General features: G+C 40.4%; 1 protein-coding gene across 6 annotated transcripts in view; it reads right to left on the bottom strand.

Annotated features, from left to right (window-relative positions):
• The window catches only part of edar (ectodysplasin A receptor), a 95,588-nt gene extending 76,477 nt beyond the window's left edge, over window positions 1–19,111 (bottom strand). For 3 of the 6 annotated variants that reach the window (XM_072577537.1, XM_072577535.1, XM_072577536.1), the window contains exons 1-2: window positions 18,507–18,701; window positions 14,977–15,065 (exon numbers count right to left, since the gene is read on the bottom strand). Coding sequence is in view for 2 of the 6 variants with exons in the window: in XM_072577535.1 (XP_072433636.1) it covers window positions 14,977–15,012 (36 nt within the window). In the remaining 4 variants the exon portion in view is untranslated. Of the gene's footprint in view, window positions 1–14,976; window positions 15,066–18,506; window positions 18,702–19,078 lie in introns of those variants that run through there. The other 3 variants (XM_072577538.1, XM_072577539.1, XM_072577540.1) reach the window with 2 other exon arrangements.
• Window positions 19,112–19,438: the final 327 nt, after the last annotated feature.

Below are 19,438 nucleotides of genomic sequence, written 5' to 3'. Positions count from 1 at the left end.
ATTGGTGAGGATTTTATTTAGAAGATTGAGGGAGCATCCTACAGAAACCTATACATTCTAACAGAACCAACAAAGCAAATGGAGGAAGGATGTTCCCAATGACTGGTGAATCTAGAACTAGGGTCACCCATTCAGGATTTGGGGGGGGCCATTCAGGACTGAGATGAGGAGAAAGTTCTTCATCAAGACAGGGGTGAGACAATGGAATTCTCTGCATCAGGAAGGAGGCCAAAACAGTGAATGTTTTCAAGAAGGAGTTAAATATAGTTCTTAGGGCTAAAGGGATCAAAGGTGTGGGATAGGGCACTGAGTTGGATGATCAACCATTATCATATTGAATGGTGGAGCAGGCTTGAGCTCCACCACCTATTTTTTAAGCTTCTGTTTATCAATTCTGTTAACAACATCCTCAAAAACTCTAAGAATGTCATCAAGCATGATTTTACATTTGCAAATCCATGCTGACTATACACAATCAGGTCATTTTTAATCTAAGTGTCTGTTTATCATGTCCCCTTTGATAGTTTCTAGCATTTTCCCTGCAAGTGATGTAAAGCGAATGGGTTTGTAGTTCTCTGGTTTTCTCTCTTGCTCCTTTCTTAAGTAATATGGTGAAATATAGATGTATATGGGTGTCTGAGTGAGAAGACAGATCACTGCAGGACCAAAATATAAGAGTTGGACGAGAAAGTGTGGTCTGTGGGGATCCGCAGGGGTTTATGCTGAAGCTGCTTTCACTAAATGTATATAGTGCATGCATTTTATATAGATAGAAAAAGCCAGAGAGAAATGACATAATTATCTAATAAACAAAGCAAGAACAGAGCTGGGAGAATTAACTAAATCAAAAAGTTGGCAGAAAACACAACAACTGAACAATATGCCATCTTTAATGAGCATTTGGCTTAAGTACAGTTGAGGTACATTCCTTCAAATAGGAAGGATAAGGCAAACGTACCGAGAGTTCCCTGGATAAAGTTAACATTACAAAGAAAAAAACAGATGTTATAGATAAAATTGAGAATGAAGAGGCATACTAAAGGTTTTGAGGGGAGGTGAGAAAGCACAATAGAGAAACAAAGAGAAATTATGAGATAAGACTAGCAGTTAACATAAAAGGGAATCCTAAAGTCTCCTATAGGCATATGAATAGTTAAAGAGCAGTTGAAGGAAACGTATGGCTGTTTAGAGACCAAAAGGGCATTTACATATGGAGCATGGCTAAGATGTTAAATGAATACTTTGCATCTATTTTTTTCAAAAGAGAAAACTACTGCTAAAGCCATGGTGACAGAGGAGTAAATTCTGTCACTAGAAGGGTTCAAAGTTAATATGGAAGAAGTTTTGGTAGACTGTTGACAATTAAAGTTGACAAACACCCTGGGGATCAGATAAGAAACATCCAAGGAATGTGAAGGAAGTAAGAATAGAAATTGTAGAGGTACCAACCATGATATTTAAATCTTTCCTAGATATTTAAATCTTCCCTCGATGAAGTGTCAGAAGACTGGAGAATTGCAAACATTATGGCCTATCAAGAAAGGTTTTATGGATAATTCCAGCAATTATAGACCAGTTTTAACTTTGGTGTTGAGGAAGCTTATTTGAGATTAAATTAGTACTTGCATGAAAATGGTGGGTTTATTAAAAAGAGCCAGCATGGATTTCTAAAGGGGAAATCACGTTTATGAAACTTACTGGAAATGTCTGAAGAGATAACAGAAGAACGCGATGAGGGTAATGCTGTTGATATAGGAGACATTGATCTCCAGAAGATATTTGATACAATGCCACACTTATGAGGAAAGTTATAAGTCATGCTACAAAACAGACAGTAGCAATGTGCAACTAGAGTTGGCTGATTGCTGTCTGTTTCCTAAACAATGGTAAACTGAGAATTACTGGGCTGGACGTGGGTTTGGAGTGGTGTTTCCCAGGGGCCAATATAGTTTTCCTGAGAGATATTAATGATCTGGTTCTTGGTGTGCAAGGAACAACTTCAAAGTGTGCAGATGTCACAAAACTTGGAAAAATTGTAAACTGCGAAGAGGACAGTATGGGACTAAGGACATTGACAAGTTATTAGAGTAGGTGGATAGGTGACTGATAAGTTTCAAAGCAGGGATGTGTGAGGTGATACACTTTGATAGGAAGAACACTGAAAGACAATACAAATAGGGGGTACAATTCTAAAGGGGATACGGAAGCAGAGAGACCTGGGTGCATAAGTACATGGATCATTGAAGGTAGCAAGATGGTTAGAGAGAGTAGTTAATGATGCATAAAATGTCCACAGCCTTTATAATAGTGGCATAGAGTACAAGAGCAAGGAGATGGTGTTGAATTTGTACAATACAATTGTTAGATCTCAGCTGGAGTATTGTGTACACCACATTATAGAAAAGATGTGAATGCATTGGCAAAAGCGCAGAACTGATTTAGAAGAATACTTCCAGGAATGAGAAATTTCACTTATAAGGATAGATTGAAGAAATTGAGTCTGTTCTCATTAGACAGTAGAGGGCTGAGATGCAATTCGATAGGAGTTTTCAAAAGCATGGATGGGCTGGATAGAATAGACCAGGAGAAGCTCTTCCCATTTTAAAAGGGAACAAAAAACAAGAGGGCGTACATTTAAATTAATGTGAAAGAGAAGCAAGAGTAATCTGAGAAAAACCTTTTTCACACTGAGTAATAGGGAAATGCACTGCCTGGAAATTTGATGGAGGCAGGTTCCATTGAGATATTCCAGAGGGGAGAAAACAGGAGATTAGCACCAAGGTGCTCATTTGAAGAGCTGATCCAGGCACTTTGGACCAAATGGTCTCTTTCTGCACTGCCGAAAGTGTGTTGCTGGAAAAGCGCAGCAGGTCAGGCAGCATCCAAGGAGCAGGAGAATCGACATTTCGGGCATGAGCCCAGGGCTCCTTGGATGCTGCCTGACCTGCTGCGCTTTTCCAGCAACACATTTTCGGCTCTGATCCCCAGCATCTGCAGTCCTCACTTTCTCCTTTCTGCAGCGCATCAATTCTGCGATGCATATATATTAATTTTATAAAATGTATTAAAAATGTGCTGGAGACACTTCTTTGAGAATCATGACACATTGTAAAAAGTATTGTGAGAAACTGCAAAACTTTAAAGGGCTATCAAGACCGGCAGATATTTGGAGATGTTCACAGTTCAGAACTTGGAATGTAGTTTACATAATGCTGAACAAGCAGAATCCATTAATTATTTCAAAAGTGAACTGAAATTTGCTTGAAAAGGATGAATAATTATCAAAGGATGTGAGAAACAGACAGTAACGAGACAGTAAACTAGCTGGCTGATGGGAAGAAAAATGCCAACGCAGACTTGATGGGCACAAACTCGCCTACTCCTGTTGAGTAACATTGTGTGATCTTATCATGGCAGAACTCACATAGTTGCTACAAACTGGCACAATACTGTTTAGTTTAATAAGCAACAGCCAACAGGGATTTTAAGACAAATTGTGTCGAACTAACTTTAATAAGTTTTTTTTTGATGAATTTAAAGAGATTGTGTGATAGACATTCTATGTATGAACTTTAAAAAGGCATTTGATACATTACGCCATAAAGGATTTATTTATCAAATAAAAGCTCACAGGATTGACAGTTAGATGCACAATTGTTAGGGAATAGGAGGTAGAAATTATTTGTGAGATTGTATTCTTTAGAATAAAGATTGTAAAAGCTGCCACTGTTCTGAAAGTAGCGTAGGTTAACAGAAAGCCAAGAGAAGTATTAAAAACTATGAGGAGCTTCAATAGAGCAACTATTAAGAAACTGTGTGTTCTGGTCGGTAATCAAAGACAATAGGTTTTAAATAATTGGCAGAGGAATTAGAGAGGAAATGAAAAGAAATTTCTGCACACAGCAGGTTGTAAAGATCTGGAATGCACCAATAAACAGAGGAATGTAAACAAACTTTACAATAACTATTAAAAGATTATCAGATATGCAAAAATCAAAGATAATTTGCATGGCTATTTACAATTCCTCCTTTGACATGATTGGGCATCACTTGTGAGGTCTGCACCTGTTCCTTATATCCCTACAGTATGGAAGGAGGTCATTTGGCCGATTGAGTCCACACCAACCCTCCAAAGAGCATTCCACTCAGACCCATGCCCCTACCCTATCCCTCTAACCCTGCATTTACCACGACTAATCCATCCAGACTGCACATCTCTGGATACCATGGGTAATTTAGCTTGGCCAATCCACCTAACCTGCACATCTTTGGACTGTGAGAGGAAACTGGAAAACCCAGAAGAAACCCACGCAGACACAAGGAGAATGTGTAAACAGTCACCACAGGATAGAATCGAACCTGGGTCCCTGACACTGTGAATCAGCAGTGCTAACCATTGTACTGCCCTTTTATCTGTCTCTAATCGCTGTTCAGAGGATGGTGATGTACTGCCTTTTTGAATTGCTCTGACTTGTTTGCTCTATGTGTTGTAATTAAGTTTAAAAATGGGTAAAAGTGTTAATACTAAGAAGAGGCATAAACACCACTCACTATGATGATGTCATATGGACTTGTAGGCAGAACAGTTTAGGATCTTCGAAGTATAAAACTCAACATTCAGGTTCTCCTCAAAGTCTCTGTTACAGGGTTTATCATATCAACAGGACCTGTTGCTGACATGCAATAAACTACTTCTACTTTAATATGACAGCCTGTTCTAGTTAGACCATGAAATGTTCTTCTATCACCACTCAAGTCCAAGCAGGCCCTGTAGGTCCCTACATTTAAAGAGATTGGTGGTAGCAGACCTTCCACAGGGTGAGAATCAGACTCAGTTCAGCTGCATATATAACCATAGGTATACCCAGTGCCGTTTGGAAGGGCTTTCCAGGATTTCGACCCAGTGACAGAGGAAGAATGGTGAGATTGTACCAAGTCAGGATGGTATGTGGCTTGCTGGTGAACTTGCAGGTACATTCACCTGTATCTATTGTCCTTGCCCTGCTTGATATAGAGGTCATGGCTTTGGAAGGTTCTGTTGGAGGAGAATGGGTGATTTTCTGCAGTGCATTTTATGCACCCTGCTGCGACTTTACCTTAGTGGTTTGAATGTTGAAGGCAGTGACAGGTTGCTGTCAAGCAGCTGCTTTATCTGGGGTTCTGCTGAACTTCTTGAGTGTTGTCAAAACTGCACTCATTCAAGCAAATGAATGGTACTCCACTACACTCCTGACTTGTGTCTTGGAGATGGTGGACAGCCTCTGAAGAGTTATAGGATGAATCAACAGTGCACAATTTCCAATTTCTGACCATTTTCTGTAGCCACAACATTTGTGTAACTTGTTCTGTTTCTAGTCAATGGTAATCCCAGAATGTTGATAGTGAGGTATTCAGCAATGATAATGCCATTCAACTTCAAGGGGTGATGGTTAGATGGTCTCCTGAAAATGAGTCATTTCCTGGCACTTGTGTGGCATGAATATTATTTACCACTAATCAGCCCAAGCCTAGGATGACCAGACTTGCTGAATATGCATTTAGACCAGTTCATTAACTGAAGGAGTCACAAATGGTGCTGAACATTGCGCAATCATCAGTGAACATCAGTGGGCGGCACGGTGGCACAGTGGTTAGCACTGCTGCCTCACAGCACCAGAGACCCGGGTTCAATTCCCACCTCAGGCGACTGACTGTGTAGAGTTTGCACGTTCTCCCCGTGTCTGCTTGGGTTTCCTCTGGGTGCTCTGGTTTCCTCCCACAGTCCAAAAGATGTGCAGGTTAGGTGAATTGGCCATGCTGAATTGCCCATAGTGTTAGGTAAGGGGTAAATGTTGGGGTATGGGTGGGTTGCGCTTCGGCGGGTCGGTGTGGACTTGTTGGGCCAAAGGGCCTGCTTCCACACTGTAAGTAATCTAAACTAGTCAAACATCTTCATCTCTGACCTTACGATGGAAGGAATGCCATTGATGAAGCAGCTGCAGCAAAGGACACTACCCTGAGTTACTCTTGGACTGGTGTCTCAGGAGAGATTGACCACAACAATCATAGCCATCTTCTTTTGTGCTAAGTATGACTCCTATCAGTGGAGAGATATCCCCCAATTCCTACTGATTACAGTTTTATTAGAGCTCCTTGATAGTGCACTCAAGTCAATGGCTGCTTTGGTGTTAAGTGCAGTTATTCTCAGTTCATATCTTGACATCATCTCTTTTGTCTATTATTGAACCAAGCTGTATAAGACCAGGAACCAAGTTTTCTAATGGAACCTAAACTGAGCATCTGTGAACAAATTATTTCTTTGGTGGACTAGGCATAGTTATGCAATTTTCCACACTGTGGGATACATGCCAGCATTGTAGCTCTACTGTAGCAATTTAGGTAAGCATGGTTCGTTCAGGAGCATAAGACAGCCCCATAGTCACTGCAGTTCCTTCACCATTTCATGTTTTTTAAATATCTGGTCATGTGATGTGGGCATTACTGTCTAAGCCAGCAATTAATACCCATCTCTAATTGTCCTTGAGAGGATAATGGCCCACCTTCCTGAACTGCTGCAGCCCATATGCAGACATTACGAACACAGTGGACAACAGAGATCCAGTAGATGTGGTGTACCTAGATTTCCAAAAGGCACAAAAGGCTACTGCGTAAGATAAAGATGCATAATGTTTCAGGTAAAGTATGGGCATGAAGAGAGGATTGGTTGACTAACCGGAAGCAAAGAGTGGGGATACAAGAGTGCTATTCTGGTTGGCAATCAGTATCTCGTGGTGTGCCTCAGGGATCAGTGTTAGGACCATAATTATCCCCAATTTAAATAGATGATTTAATTGGTCTGCAGGTGCAACAGGTAATCAGGAAGGTAAATGGAATGTTGTCCTTCATTACTAAAGGGATTGAGTTAAAAAGCAGGGAGATTATGTTGCAGCTGTATAGGATGCTGGTGAGATCATACCTGCAGTACTGCATGCAGTTTTGGTCTCCTTACTTGAGAAAGGATGTACTGGCACTAGAGGGGGTGCAGAGGAGGTTCACTAGGTTGATCCCAGAGTTGAGGGGGTTGACTTACGAAGACAGACTGAGTAGATTGTGATTATATTGAGAAGTGGGGGCGGGGGGAGGAATCTTATAGAAACATATAAAATTGTGAAAGGAATAGAAAAGATAGATGTATAAAGGAAGTTTTCACTGGCAGGCGAAACTAGAACAAGCCTCAAAATTAGGGGGAAACAGAGTTAGGTCTGAATTGAGAAGGAACTTTTTCACCCAGAGGATTGTGAATCTCTGGAATTTCCTGCCTAGTGAAGTAGTTGATGTTACTTCAGTAAATGTTTTTAAAGCTAAGATAGATTTTTTTTTAAACAATAAAGGAATTAAGGGTTATGGTCAGAGGGTGGAATGGAACTGAAGCCCTGAAAAGATCAGCCATGATCTTATTGAATGGCAGAGTGGGCTCAAAGGGCCAGATGCACCTTGTTCTTATATGGTGTAGGCTTTTCTATAATGTGGTTTGGAAGGAAGTTCCAGGACAGTGACATAACAATAGTAAAGAAACAGCAATGTAATTCCAAGTTAAGATGCTGTGTTGTTTGGTGGGGGAGTTGAAGGCAGTGGTGGTATCCTGCATCTGCTGCCCTTATTCATCTGGGGGGTAAGGTTTGCAGGTTTCTCCAGGGTTATGATAGGCATATCAGTGGAGTGAGGAAGATCTGTCATGTAGGGTTAAATTACAAAGATCTTTCAAAGAGCTGCCATAGGGGTAATGGGCAGAATGACCTCTTCTGTGCTGTATTCTGGATTAGTGGTGCTGGAAGAGCACAGCAGTTCAGGCAGCATCCAATGAGCTTCGAAATCGATGTTTTGGGCAAAAGTCCTTCATTCCTGATGAAGGGCTTTTGCCCGAAACGTCGATGATGCTGCCTGAACTGCTGTGCTCTTCCAGCACCACTAATCCAGAATTTGGTTTCCAGCATCTGCAGTTATTGTTTTTACCTCCTCTGGGCTGTTGTATAGTTTGCTTCCATGGAGGTTTATTCCTTACAGTATGCTCCAAATTATAACTAAGTTGATATTGTTAGAGAGAGGACTATTGCATTTTTTCCTTATGTATTGCTGTTGTGCTGTCTCCCATCTAGATAGTAAATGACTTACAATGTTATTTTGACATGTTAAGCCATTGCATCCCTGGCAACTTGTTGCACTGATTAAACTACCAATTTCCATAAAACATGAAAGATAAATTCATTTGTGGGGGTTCCAGGCACAATATGCATTTTTAGAAAGAAAGCTGTTGCTCAAGATCTCATTGCACTTCTTGGAAAAAATTACATTGTTTATTTACCTAAACACATACCAACTATGTTTAAGCACAGCACTGAAATCAGTAGGTTTTTCCAGGGTCTGTGAAACCTAAAACCTTTGGATAGAACTAAGATTTCTTTTAGCCCTAAAGGAAAAAGTGAAATTGTTTGATGTCTGGAGAACCTTAAAGATACATTATAAAGACACTCTGCCAAGTTGGGAAGCTGTAATTAAAAGGAATTTCTTTGATGTGGTGGAAGCAATGTCGACAAGATTTAACAAACAGGTAACTGAAATACTCTAGGTTTGATTTTTTTTTTAAATCAAGAAATTTGGAAAGTCCATCAAGTTTTTTTTATTTAAAGGATGTGGACTTGTTTTTGCTAAATTAAAATATGAAATACTTAACAGTCCACTTGAAGTACAACTCTTGCATCGGTGTTTTACAAAACCAGCTGTATTACTTTTAGCAGTATTTGTTATAAAATTTTTAGCCACAATGTATAATGTTAACCACATAAGTATGATAGTATAACCTATTCTTTGCAAGTCTGTCTTTTGAACTTAATAATTGAGGAAATGCATGAAGCACAATCACACATGAAAGAAATTGGTTTGTCAACATTATTTTTGATTATTAATTACAGACCTGACTAAGTATTCAAAGATTCTTTACCTCTTTAAAGTGTGTATAATTATCTGTTAGATGTCTTCTTGAAATGAACCACAAATTTCAAGTAGAACTGTTTTCTTAAAAGAGAGCCCTCAGCGCTTTTACAATGTCATAGGAAGTGTGGCTTTGGTCAAATGAGCCTCTGCCTCATTATCAGACTAAATGTATACACCCCCTAGACTTTAATCATATTCTAGTCTGCAAATTTATGCACAAAGGTACTTGCTTGCAAGTTTGGAATGTGTGTTAGTGTTTGAAGATGAGGAGATTGATGGTTTTGCAAACTGAGAGTTGGTTGTGATTGTTCAAGCTGTTTGCAGGGGCATGCCTTTTTCTATTCAACCACAGACTTGTTGCCTCTGGAAATAAATGGTAAGACATCTGAAATTGTAATGATGAACTGAAATGTATAGACATGGAGTATCTTCACACTGTGACTGAGGAGATCAAAAATCTACTCCATACAGGGAAAGTAATGTCTAGGAACTAGATCAATATAGGCATCACTATAATCAAAATAAACTAGAGAAACCATTTTGTATAATTATCCTTTCAATGCTACTGTGCAGGTTAGCATTTGGAGGGTGACATTCTCCTGCAGGTCTGAAGGTGGAAGTGTTTCTTAAAGAGAAACTCAAAGCATATCATGTTCAGAAAGCCCACCAGATCTTCTGGAAATCAGGTAACTGATTGGGTGAAAGTGGGCTTTCTGCTGGAATTATGACCCCTGAGTTTGACATCCTACTCACCAGGAGGCCAACACCTGACCAACTTGGCAGTGCGACTGATACACCATCCCCTCCCTGAGCCCCATTGGCCTGTCTGAGTTTGGGGTTTGCAGGGAAAGGGGGACGGGTGAGTCAAAAATGAGTTCAGGGTGGCTCTCAGATAATGATTGACTGACTTATTTTGTTTTGAGTTCCTTGTTTCCCATTTATCCCTGCTGACCATTGATTCCTATGCTTAACAAGTCCCCCTCTCTCTCTTTTCCAACCCCCACCCCCCACCACTCCCCAATCCCAATCTTGTCATCACTATAAATACCACTTTTTCCTGGATATCCGTTCTAATGAAGTCATAGAGATGTCCAGCATGGAAACAGACCCTTAGGTCCAACCCGTCCATGCCGACCAGATATCCCAACCCAATCTAGTCCCACCTGCCAGCACCCGGCCCACATCCCACCAAACCCTTCCTATTCATGTACCCATCCAAATGCCTCTTAAATGTTGCAATTGTACCAGCCTCCATCACTTCCTCTGGCAGCTCATCCCATCTCCGTACCACCCTATGTGTGAAAATGTTTCCCTTAGGTCTCTTTTATATCTTTCCCCTCTCCCCATAAGCCTATGCCCTCTAGTTCTGAACTCCCTGACCCCAGGGAAAAGACTTTGTCTATTTATCCTATCCATGCCCCTCATAATTTTGTAAACCTCTTAGATGGTCACCCCTCAGCCTCTGACGTTCCAGGGAAAACAGCCCCAGCCTGTTCAGCCTCTCCCTCTAGCTCAAATCCTCCAACCCTGGCAACATCCTTGTAAGTCTTTTCTGAATCCTTTCAAGTTTCACAACATCTTTTCGATAGGAAGGAGACCAGAATTGCACGCAGTATTCCAACAGTGGCCTAACCAATGCCCTGTCCAGTTGCAACATGACCTCCCAACTCCTGTAGTCAATACTTTGACCAATAAAGGAAAGCAAACCAAACGCCTTCTTCCTTAACTTTGATTTCTTCCCACTGATGCTGCCAGACCTGCTGAGTTTTTCCAGCCATTTCTGTTTGATTGTTTACTTCAATGTTCAATTCCCCTCATAATGAGGAATAGCACTCCATTAGCCGCCTTGATTATGTGATGTACCTGTATACTAACTTTTCGTGAGTCATGCACCAAAATGCCTACATCTCTTTGCTGTTTGGAATGGTCTTGTTTACCATTCCTAAAAATGTATGAGAATTAGTTGCAAAAGAACACCATATGTGATTGTACTTTATGCCATCAGCAATCTGATTTCTTGGATGTCATTGCTTCAATGTAGGATTCTCTTGATTTGTCTCCCACTCTTGCTGCCTTACTATTTAGAATAATAAATATAAAATTTCTATAATGGTTTCATCAATCTTCTGACATAACCTCAGCAAGTAATTGTTTAAATTCTTGTAAAATGGAAAGAAATCAGCACGAGTCCTACTGCAATTTTATCCCTGAGAATTCTACTATCTAGCAGAGTGCAACTTGGTTCAAAGTGTCACTCAACTTAATTTCATTAACCCACCTTTGCAGACCTTCTTTAATTTTATGATTTTTTTCAATTATTTTCCCTATATTCTCTGCTTAAACACTTTTTTCAGAAATGGAAGTGAAACACTTTTTATATGTATGAAAACACAAATGTCAATTTTTTTTTTTAACAGATTTTTACTTTTAAGTATATCTTTCCTGTGTATTCTTGTATTATCCACATTTCTTTTTGTTTGGAAGAATTATAAGGTTTTAACCCACTTGAAATTAATACTTTAATATGTGTTCCCATCCAAAGCTGATTGTCTGAAAATATGCTTCAAATTAACTTCAATGTCGGAAAGTGTAGCACTTGAAAAAGCACAGCAGGTCAGGCAGCATCCGAGGAGCAGAAGAATCGACATTACAGGCATAACTCCTTCACTGGGAATGGGGAGGGGGAAAAGGGGCTGAGAGATAAATTGGGGGCTGGGGGCAAAGTAGTGGGAAGGCAATAGGTGGATGCAGGTAGGTGACTGTGATAGGTCGGTGGGGAGGGTGTTGCAGATAGGTGGGAAGGAAGATGGACAGGTAGGTCAGGTCAAGAGGGCAGTGATGAGTTGAAGGGCTGGATCTGGAATGAGGTGGGCGGAGGGGAGATTTGGAAATAGGTGAAGTCAATGTTGATGCCGTGTGGTCGTAGGGTCCCGAGGCAGAAGATGAGGTGGGTGGCTTTGATTGGGCAGTGGAGGAGGCCCATGATAGGGTTGGGGAGGGAATATATTCTTGGTGGTGGGGTCTGACCTGTTGGTGGCGAAAGTGGAGGATAATGCGCTGTATCCAGAGATTCGTGGGGTGGAATATGAGGACCAGGGAGGTTCTATCCTTGTTGTGGTTGGGGGTGTGGGGCTCGAGGGCAGAGGTATGGGAAATGAAGGAGATTTAATGATTAGATTAGATTCCCTACAGTGTGGAAACAGGCCCTTCAGCCCAACCAGTCTACACTGACCCTCTGAAGAGTAACCAACCCAGACCCATTTCCCTCTGACTAATGCAGTTAACATTATGGGTAATTTAGCATAGCCAATTCACCTGACCTGCACATCTTTGGATTGTGGGAGGAAACCAGATCACCCAGAGGAAACCCACGCAGACACAGGAAGGATGTGCAAACTCCACACAGTCGCCTGAGGCTGGAATCGAACCTGGGACCCTGGTGCTGTGAGGCAGCAGTGCTAACCACTGAGCCACTGTGCTGCCCTGAATGGAGGACATTGTTGATTATGTGGGAGGGGAAATTGCTGTTCTTGAAAATAGGAAGAGATCTGGGAAGTCCTGGAATGGAATTGCTCCTCCCAGGAGCAGATATTTGACAAAGATGGTAGATATATGGCAAAGACAGAGGATTATTGGAGTAGGGGATTGTGTCTTTACAGGAGGGGGATGGGGGTGGAGGTGGGAGGAGGTGTGGTCAAGGTTACGGTGAGAGTCGGTGGGTTTGAAATAGATGTCCATGTTGGGTCAGTTGCAATAGTCAGACGGAAAGATCCACAAATAGGAGGAAGGTGTCAGAGATGGTCCATGTGAACTTCAGGATGGGTAGAAGGTGTTGGTGAAGTCGATGGCTCTCATACAGTCATCAGTGTAGCAGAGGAAAAGGTGGGGGATGCTGCCAGTGTAGCTACAGAAGAGGGACTGTTCCATGTATCCTACGAAGGGGCAGGCATCGCTGGGCCCCATGCAAGTGTTCATGGCTACCCAGATCACTAGTAGGAAGTGGGAGGAGTCGCAGGACCAACTCTGACACTTCACTCCCCCTCCTGGACCTCTTCGTCTCCAGCGACTGACTCAGCACAGACATCTATTTCAAACTCACTACAGGACTTCCCAGATGTCGTCCTATTTCAAGTACTATAATTTTCCCTCCGATGTGATCACCAATACCCTCCATTACATTTCCTCCAATTCCTGCACCTCCATCCTCAAACTCCAAACCCTTAACCACAACCAGGATAGAACCCCTGCTTCTTATACTCCATCCCAACAGTGTCTGGATACAGTGCATTATCCTCTGCTATTTTCGCCACTTACAGTCAGATCCCACCACTAAAAATATATTTCTCCCCCCCCCCCCCCCCCCCATCTGCGTTCTGCAGAGACCATTCCCTCCGTGACTCCCTTGTTAGATTCATGCCACCCACCAACCCACCCTACATACCTGGCACCTTCCCTCACTGCCACACCAGACGCTAAACCTGTGCCCACACCTCCCCACTCAAGGCCCTAAAGGATTATTTCAAATCTGGCAGAGATTTCCCTGCACGTCTTCCCACTTCACTTACTGTATCCTTTGCTCTTGATGTGGTCTCCTCTACATTGGGGAAATGGAGGTCAACTTGTGGAGCGGTTCAGGGAACATCTCTGGGACACATGCACCAAACATCCCCACCGTCCTGTGGCCCACCACTTCAACTCCCCCTCCCACTCCCCCAAGGACATGCAAGTCCTGGCCTCCTCCATCACCAAATCAAAGCCACCCGTCAACTGGAGGAAGAACACCTCATCTTTCACCTCTGGACCCTACTACCACCAGGCATCAAGATCGACTTCACCAGTTTCAAAATCTCCCCTCCCCCACCTCATCCAGATCCAAACCTCCAACTTGGCACCACCCTCTTGACCTGTCCTAGTTGCCCATCTTCCTACCCACCCCTCTGCTCCACCCTCCCCACCAACCTATCATAATCACCTCCTACCAGCATTCACCTATCGCCATTCCAGCCACCTATTTCCCCCCCCCCCCCCAGCACGAGATCCACCTGTGCATTAATCTCTTGGCCCACTTTACCCCCTCCACATTACTAGTGAAGGGCTTATGCCCAAAACATTAACTCTCCTGCTCCTAGGATGCTGTCTGACCAGCTGTGCTTTTTCCAGCAACACACTTTTCAACTCTGACTCATCAGCATCTGCAGTCCTCACTTTCTCCTACTATGGAAAATGGCCATCCTCTGACAGTTCACCCAAAGCTCCTATTATTTATGAGTGAGATTTAACTGTGACTATTAACAGTAGACTCTTTGACTATGCAATATATTGCAGTAGTCCTCATATGATTGTCCACACACCATTACTTCCAATTAAATTGCTGAACAATGTTCACAAACGGGATCCTAACCAATTTTCCCACCCTAACCTAGAGATACTGACGTCAGTTATTGTGCCTTTACTGTACACCAGCCAGTGACTGATGATATTCTAGATGTATCGGGAGAGATCAGATGAAGTTTTATAGAATTTGCTTGACTGAAATAAGAGGTTTAATTTCATTGAGAAGGAAACAACACTGATTAAAAATTCAACTTTGACAAGGTTACAAAACTGGAGGCAGAAGACTTGTCATCTATTATACGCATTGTTCAATTTTCTCTCCATCGACTCTGTTCCCTCTAAGTCATTCCTTCTAAAGTCTTCATAGGATCAGTCTGCCCAGTTTCAACTTGACTAGTCACATACATTGCTACTTATTCATGATAACATCCAACTTCATATTAACAGTACACTCCCTTGTCCAAGTGTTAAAGCTGTGGACCATGAGGGAAGAAGCATCACACTGAAAATTTTGCTAAAGCTAATTTCAATTTGTTTTTAATGGGGAAGGTAATCTGTGCAGTTAGGCTGGCAAATCATTCTTGACACACGCATTAATTAAACCGTGACAGTGATGAGTTCAAAAGAGTAAACATTGTCTCATTCCATTTTGATAAAAACTGAAAAAAAAACCTTTCGGTGTTTTGCTTGTGAGAAATCAAAAATCATAGCCTTCAGGAATTTTACATTGTAGATCGTCCAAGGGATTAACAGGAACAAATCTGCAAAATGTTTAATATTACATTAATGTAAAATGGTATCTTTCTGAATAAAACCTCTTAAAATGCATTCTGTAGCCATATTAAAGGCAGGATTCAAATAACTGTGGCAGTGATGAAGTTATAAATATCATTGTTGTGTTTCTAATGAATGATAACTTAATTGTTTAACGAGCTGGAATGCATTAACACCAAAGATATTGCCAACACTCTGTTTATTTAATTGTGGTTTGTCACCTCATTCTGACTAACAGCAGAATTTTAAAAATGACAGACATAGTCACTCTTTCATGGACTGAACAGACAATTTGGAACTCTAGGATTATTATCAATGTCTTGGAAATACAACCTGGAATTCTGTCACTGATTAATTAATTTTGATTGAGAAAGTCTACTTAAAGTTTATTTTACAAAGAGCTCTAAGATTTGTTTTTTTTTAATGGATTACATATCCTGTGACTTTCCCTATCACTCTATGGAAGCAATTCTAGCAATTAAATACAAATGTGATTAATACAAATGAGCAAAAAAAACAGAAGTACTCAAAATCCTACTTCCAAAATAAAAGCCTAACTTCTATTGTCAGCATTTTAGCTTCCTCACGACCTGGTTGTGGCCAGCAGGTATGGTTTGAATATTTAACTTTCTCTGCATACATCAGTATATTGAACTTTGGTCAGGTGAACAGTTCTACCTTGGGGACACATTTGAAAGATCTCGTTCTCATATTTCTCTCCCAAAATCAGCCTCCTCTCATGAAGTGACATTAAAGAAATTACAGAAATGCTTTTGATCCCAAATGTTCTCCCTCACAGCTAAATGGGATTTGTGCTGCATTGGGGATCAATTAGAAACAATATATGCAGGAAAAAGGCCAGGAAAGTTTTCTTTTTCTAAAACACAGAGAACATACAGATCATCTCCTCCTCCTCACCAAAGTACAGTACTAAAAATGCCTACAGGGAGATGTGTTGGCAGTTTTGCAACTTCATTTCTGTGATTTTGTTAGTTTTATTAGTTAGCCTGGACTACTCCTTTGTTGAAAGCTGTACAGTTCCTGTTATTAATTACAATTCACTAACTATAAATTCTACTTGAAGAATGATGAAGTAAATGTGACATAAAATGCTTTGCCTTAGACTTGCATAATTACATTTATGTTAGTAGGAAGAAAATAGCAATAAACCAGCATATTAACCACTTCCTCATAAATGTGTATCTGGCATATTTGTTAAAATTAAATGTTCAAATTCTGAGAGAACATTAACATTTAGCACTTGATGTGAAACTCTGAAATGTAAACAGTTTCGGATATCTAACTGCAGAGTTTTAAAGTAGCATGGGAATTTGTATTCAGTTTCCTGGTTCATTTTAATCTGGATTCAAGATAAATGTTATAAATGCGAACAATCATGATACAGGTTATAATAAAAGTAGATATGGAGTCGGCAACCCTATAATTTCATTTGTAATACCATGTGAAAAAATGTGAATTTATTCAAGTTACAGTGACTAATTAATTGGGTTGTAGAAATGCTCTTCTGCTTTCTATTATCCTTCTGGAAATGGTTACACTTGGATGCTGCATCTCAAAATAAAGACAGTAGTTAATAATCTGTTACATATGAAGGAAAAAAAGTGTGACTGGTACATTGTTCAACAGTAATTGACATAAATTTGGTCCTGTTTCATGTCTTGCAGTGAACATCGTGTCTTGGATACTTTTTTCAAATTCTTCAGCTTCTCCTATGACTTAATAGTTGCAAGACTTGCAAAGAATTTTTGATTCGGTAACTCTTGATGGTTTAGAACTTAAATACATCTGTAAGAGGGATATGGTGTTGAAGCTCTTTGTCTTGTACTCATCAGGACAGATGCAAGAACGTCAAATTTCAAAGGAAGCAACAATATATACTGCATGAGAAGCATGCACTATAAATTGTTGTTCCCTTTGAAATTTGGTTTTCTTGTATCTGTCCTGATGAGTGCAATTCAACAGCATGTCTCTTTTTTTTAAATCAGAAATCAATTTAAGTTAATTGTATTCTTTATATTCAGAACAACTGACAGTTTTTTTTCCTTAAGATGGTAATCTTTAGTCCAATTTTTTTCCCTACTTCTAATTCCTTTGGTTCACTATAGTTCAGCCTAGATCCCTGACTTTTGTCTAAGTCACTATCAAACAGCTATTGAGAGTCATATGAGTGAAAACAATCCCTTTTGTTTTTTACTCATCCCCCTCGTTCAATATAGAATAACTTTATTTGTAATTAATATGATATGGCTGAAATTGAAAACTTATTGGAATAAAGAATAAAATTCCCATCATCATGATTCATACAAGTTAGACTTTGGGTCCATTTAAAAAATTTAATTATGGTAGGACCTCTTGAAATCAAGGCATAATAATTGGGAAAGAAATTACACTGGACAATTAAAAAGAAATACCATTCATAAACTGAACATCATGAGCATATCCATTTTACTGTTTTTCATATTCAGTTTAATAATTTTTAAAATATGAAAATCTTGAATGAGAAGCTTCTTAGCTTTGGCAGTATTCTTGTTTAAAATTCCCTTCCATTATTCTTAGCTGACCCCTCTGCCCCCCACATTTTCTTGGCCTGCAGGTTACTGTTTCAGTTATGTCCGCTGGATAATCTTTTCATTTACACCAGGTAGAACAAAAGCAATTTTTCTGCCTTTGCAGCAGTCCAGTCAGTCTCTTCACCAAGGTATTCCTAATTTAATAGTAAAGTAGGAGTTGTGTTTATAGCTCAGCGAGATGCTTTGAGGTGGGAAACTCAAATCTATTTTCTGATGGATTTCAAACTTGAGGTCAGATCAATTTACTACAAACAAAAGTTGTTCACTGTTTATTTGAAATAACTACATCGTCCTTGCAAACAGTACCCTTTTAATTTAACACTTTTTGGTGAGGTTTTTTATGCTCACAATTTATCTTAAGCAAACTACTGTCAGTTAAGAACTTGTGTTGGATTTTGCAGAGCATTCTGAATTTAGAAATATATTGTAGGTATTTAAATGTGCGATTACATAGAATATTGGGATAGTAGAATTTGAAGTTGGTATGTAAATAGTTAAGTGCATTTTCTCTACGGTTAGGCTAGATTATTTTTAAAGCTGTAACAAAATAAAACTACATATAAATTGTGAAACTCTGTTAAAACTGTTCTTGTACAACACTTTTTCTTATTCAAGCAAACACAATAAGCCTGCCTCGTTAAATATTCTTAAATTGCTGGAGAATAAGCAATACAACAATGCTGAAACAGCTGCCAGTTTAACACAATTTGCATTTTTGAAGTGACCTCCAATTCTCACCGCCTGCACACACACGCTTATAATAATTGGATACTGAAACTGGACATGCACCTATTTGGAACTCATTCCGTGCAAAGCCAGGGGACAGGAGAAACTTACCTGAAACAATAATAACTTCAGGACGGCGGCAAAAACCCTTCTTCCTTCAATAGCACTGAGCAACACAGATAAACCTGAAGTAAATGTTGAGCTGTTGAGAATAATGTGTGCAGCCTCTTTCCCCGGGTAATTGTCACTTTTGCTGAACCATCTTTGTGCTCCGGTCGAATTTCAGCTTCTCTCCCTGAATCTTCAAGTTTGAGTGAATTCACCCCACCTCCTTCTCCTGACGTAAGGTGCAACATCTGGAGGCTCGGCTTCTAACAGCTGGAGAGCGGCGACTAACCTGCGCCCTCTGTAGGGCCGGGGCTAATACTTCAGCACTTTCACTGCAATAGGACAATGTAAGAATTCTGAGTGTTATGTATCCCCAGCCAAGAGAGTATGAGGAGAGAAAAATACGAGATTCGTTGTGTGCCATCGACTAAAAAGAAATTTGGAGCGTGGATCAAAGTAATTACTTACTCCAGTTTTTCTCTAGCTTTGTTCTGCCATTGCGTGCTCTTGTAGTGAAATGGTAATGGTGTTCTAACTCTCTGTGTTAGAATGGTATGAGTTCAAATTCCACCTACCTTGGATAGGTAACATGCCTGTGCAGGCTGGTTTTAATAAAACAAAATCTAGTTCATCCATATAGCTTTTTACTGTTGGCCTCTTCTTTGTTGTACTTTGTAGCTTCCGTTGATTCTCTCACCATGCCTCCCACAGCCTTTATCAATATATTTGTGCCTCATTGTCACCAATGCTTTCACACTAATTGTTTCTGTAACAATTCCTTCCTTTTCTTGGAGGGATGTGATAGCAAGATGGCTTAACCAATAACACCCCTAAGGGAATGTTAAAAGTGCTTTCCCCTTTCCCTACTACAAGTCTGCCTCTATCTTTACCCTCCTGAACTGATCTTTATTAGCCTCATTTGGAAGAGTATCTTT

Source organism: Chiloscyllium punctatum, chromosome 9 (genome assembly GCF_047496795.1).
Source record: "Chiloscyllium punctatum isolate Juve2018m chromosome 9, sChiPun1.3, whole genome shotgun sequence".
Classification (NCBI taxonomy): Eukaryota; Metazoa; Chordata; class Chondrichthyes; order Orectolobiformes; family Hemiscylliidae; genus Chiloscyllium; species Chiloscyllium punctatum.
The sequence above is the reverse complement of the archived record's forward strand: the minus strand, read 5'-3'. Positions and strand labels throughout refer to the sequence as shown.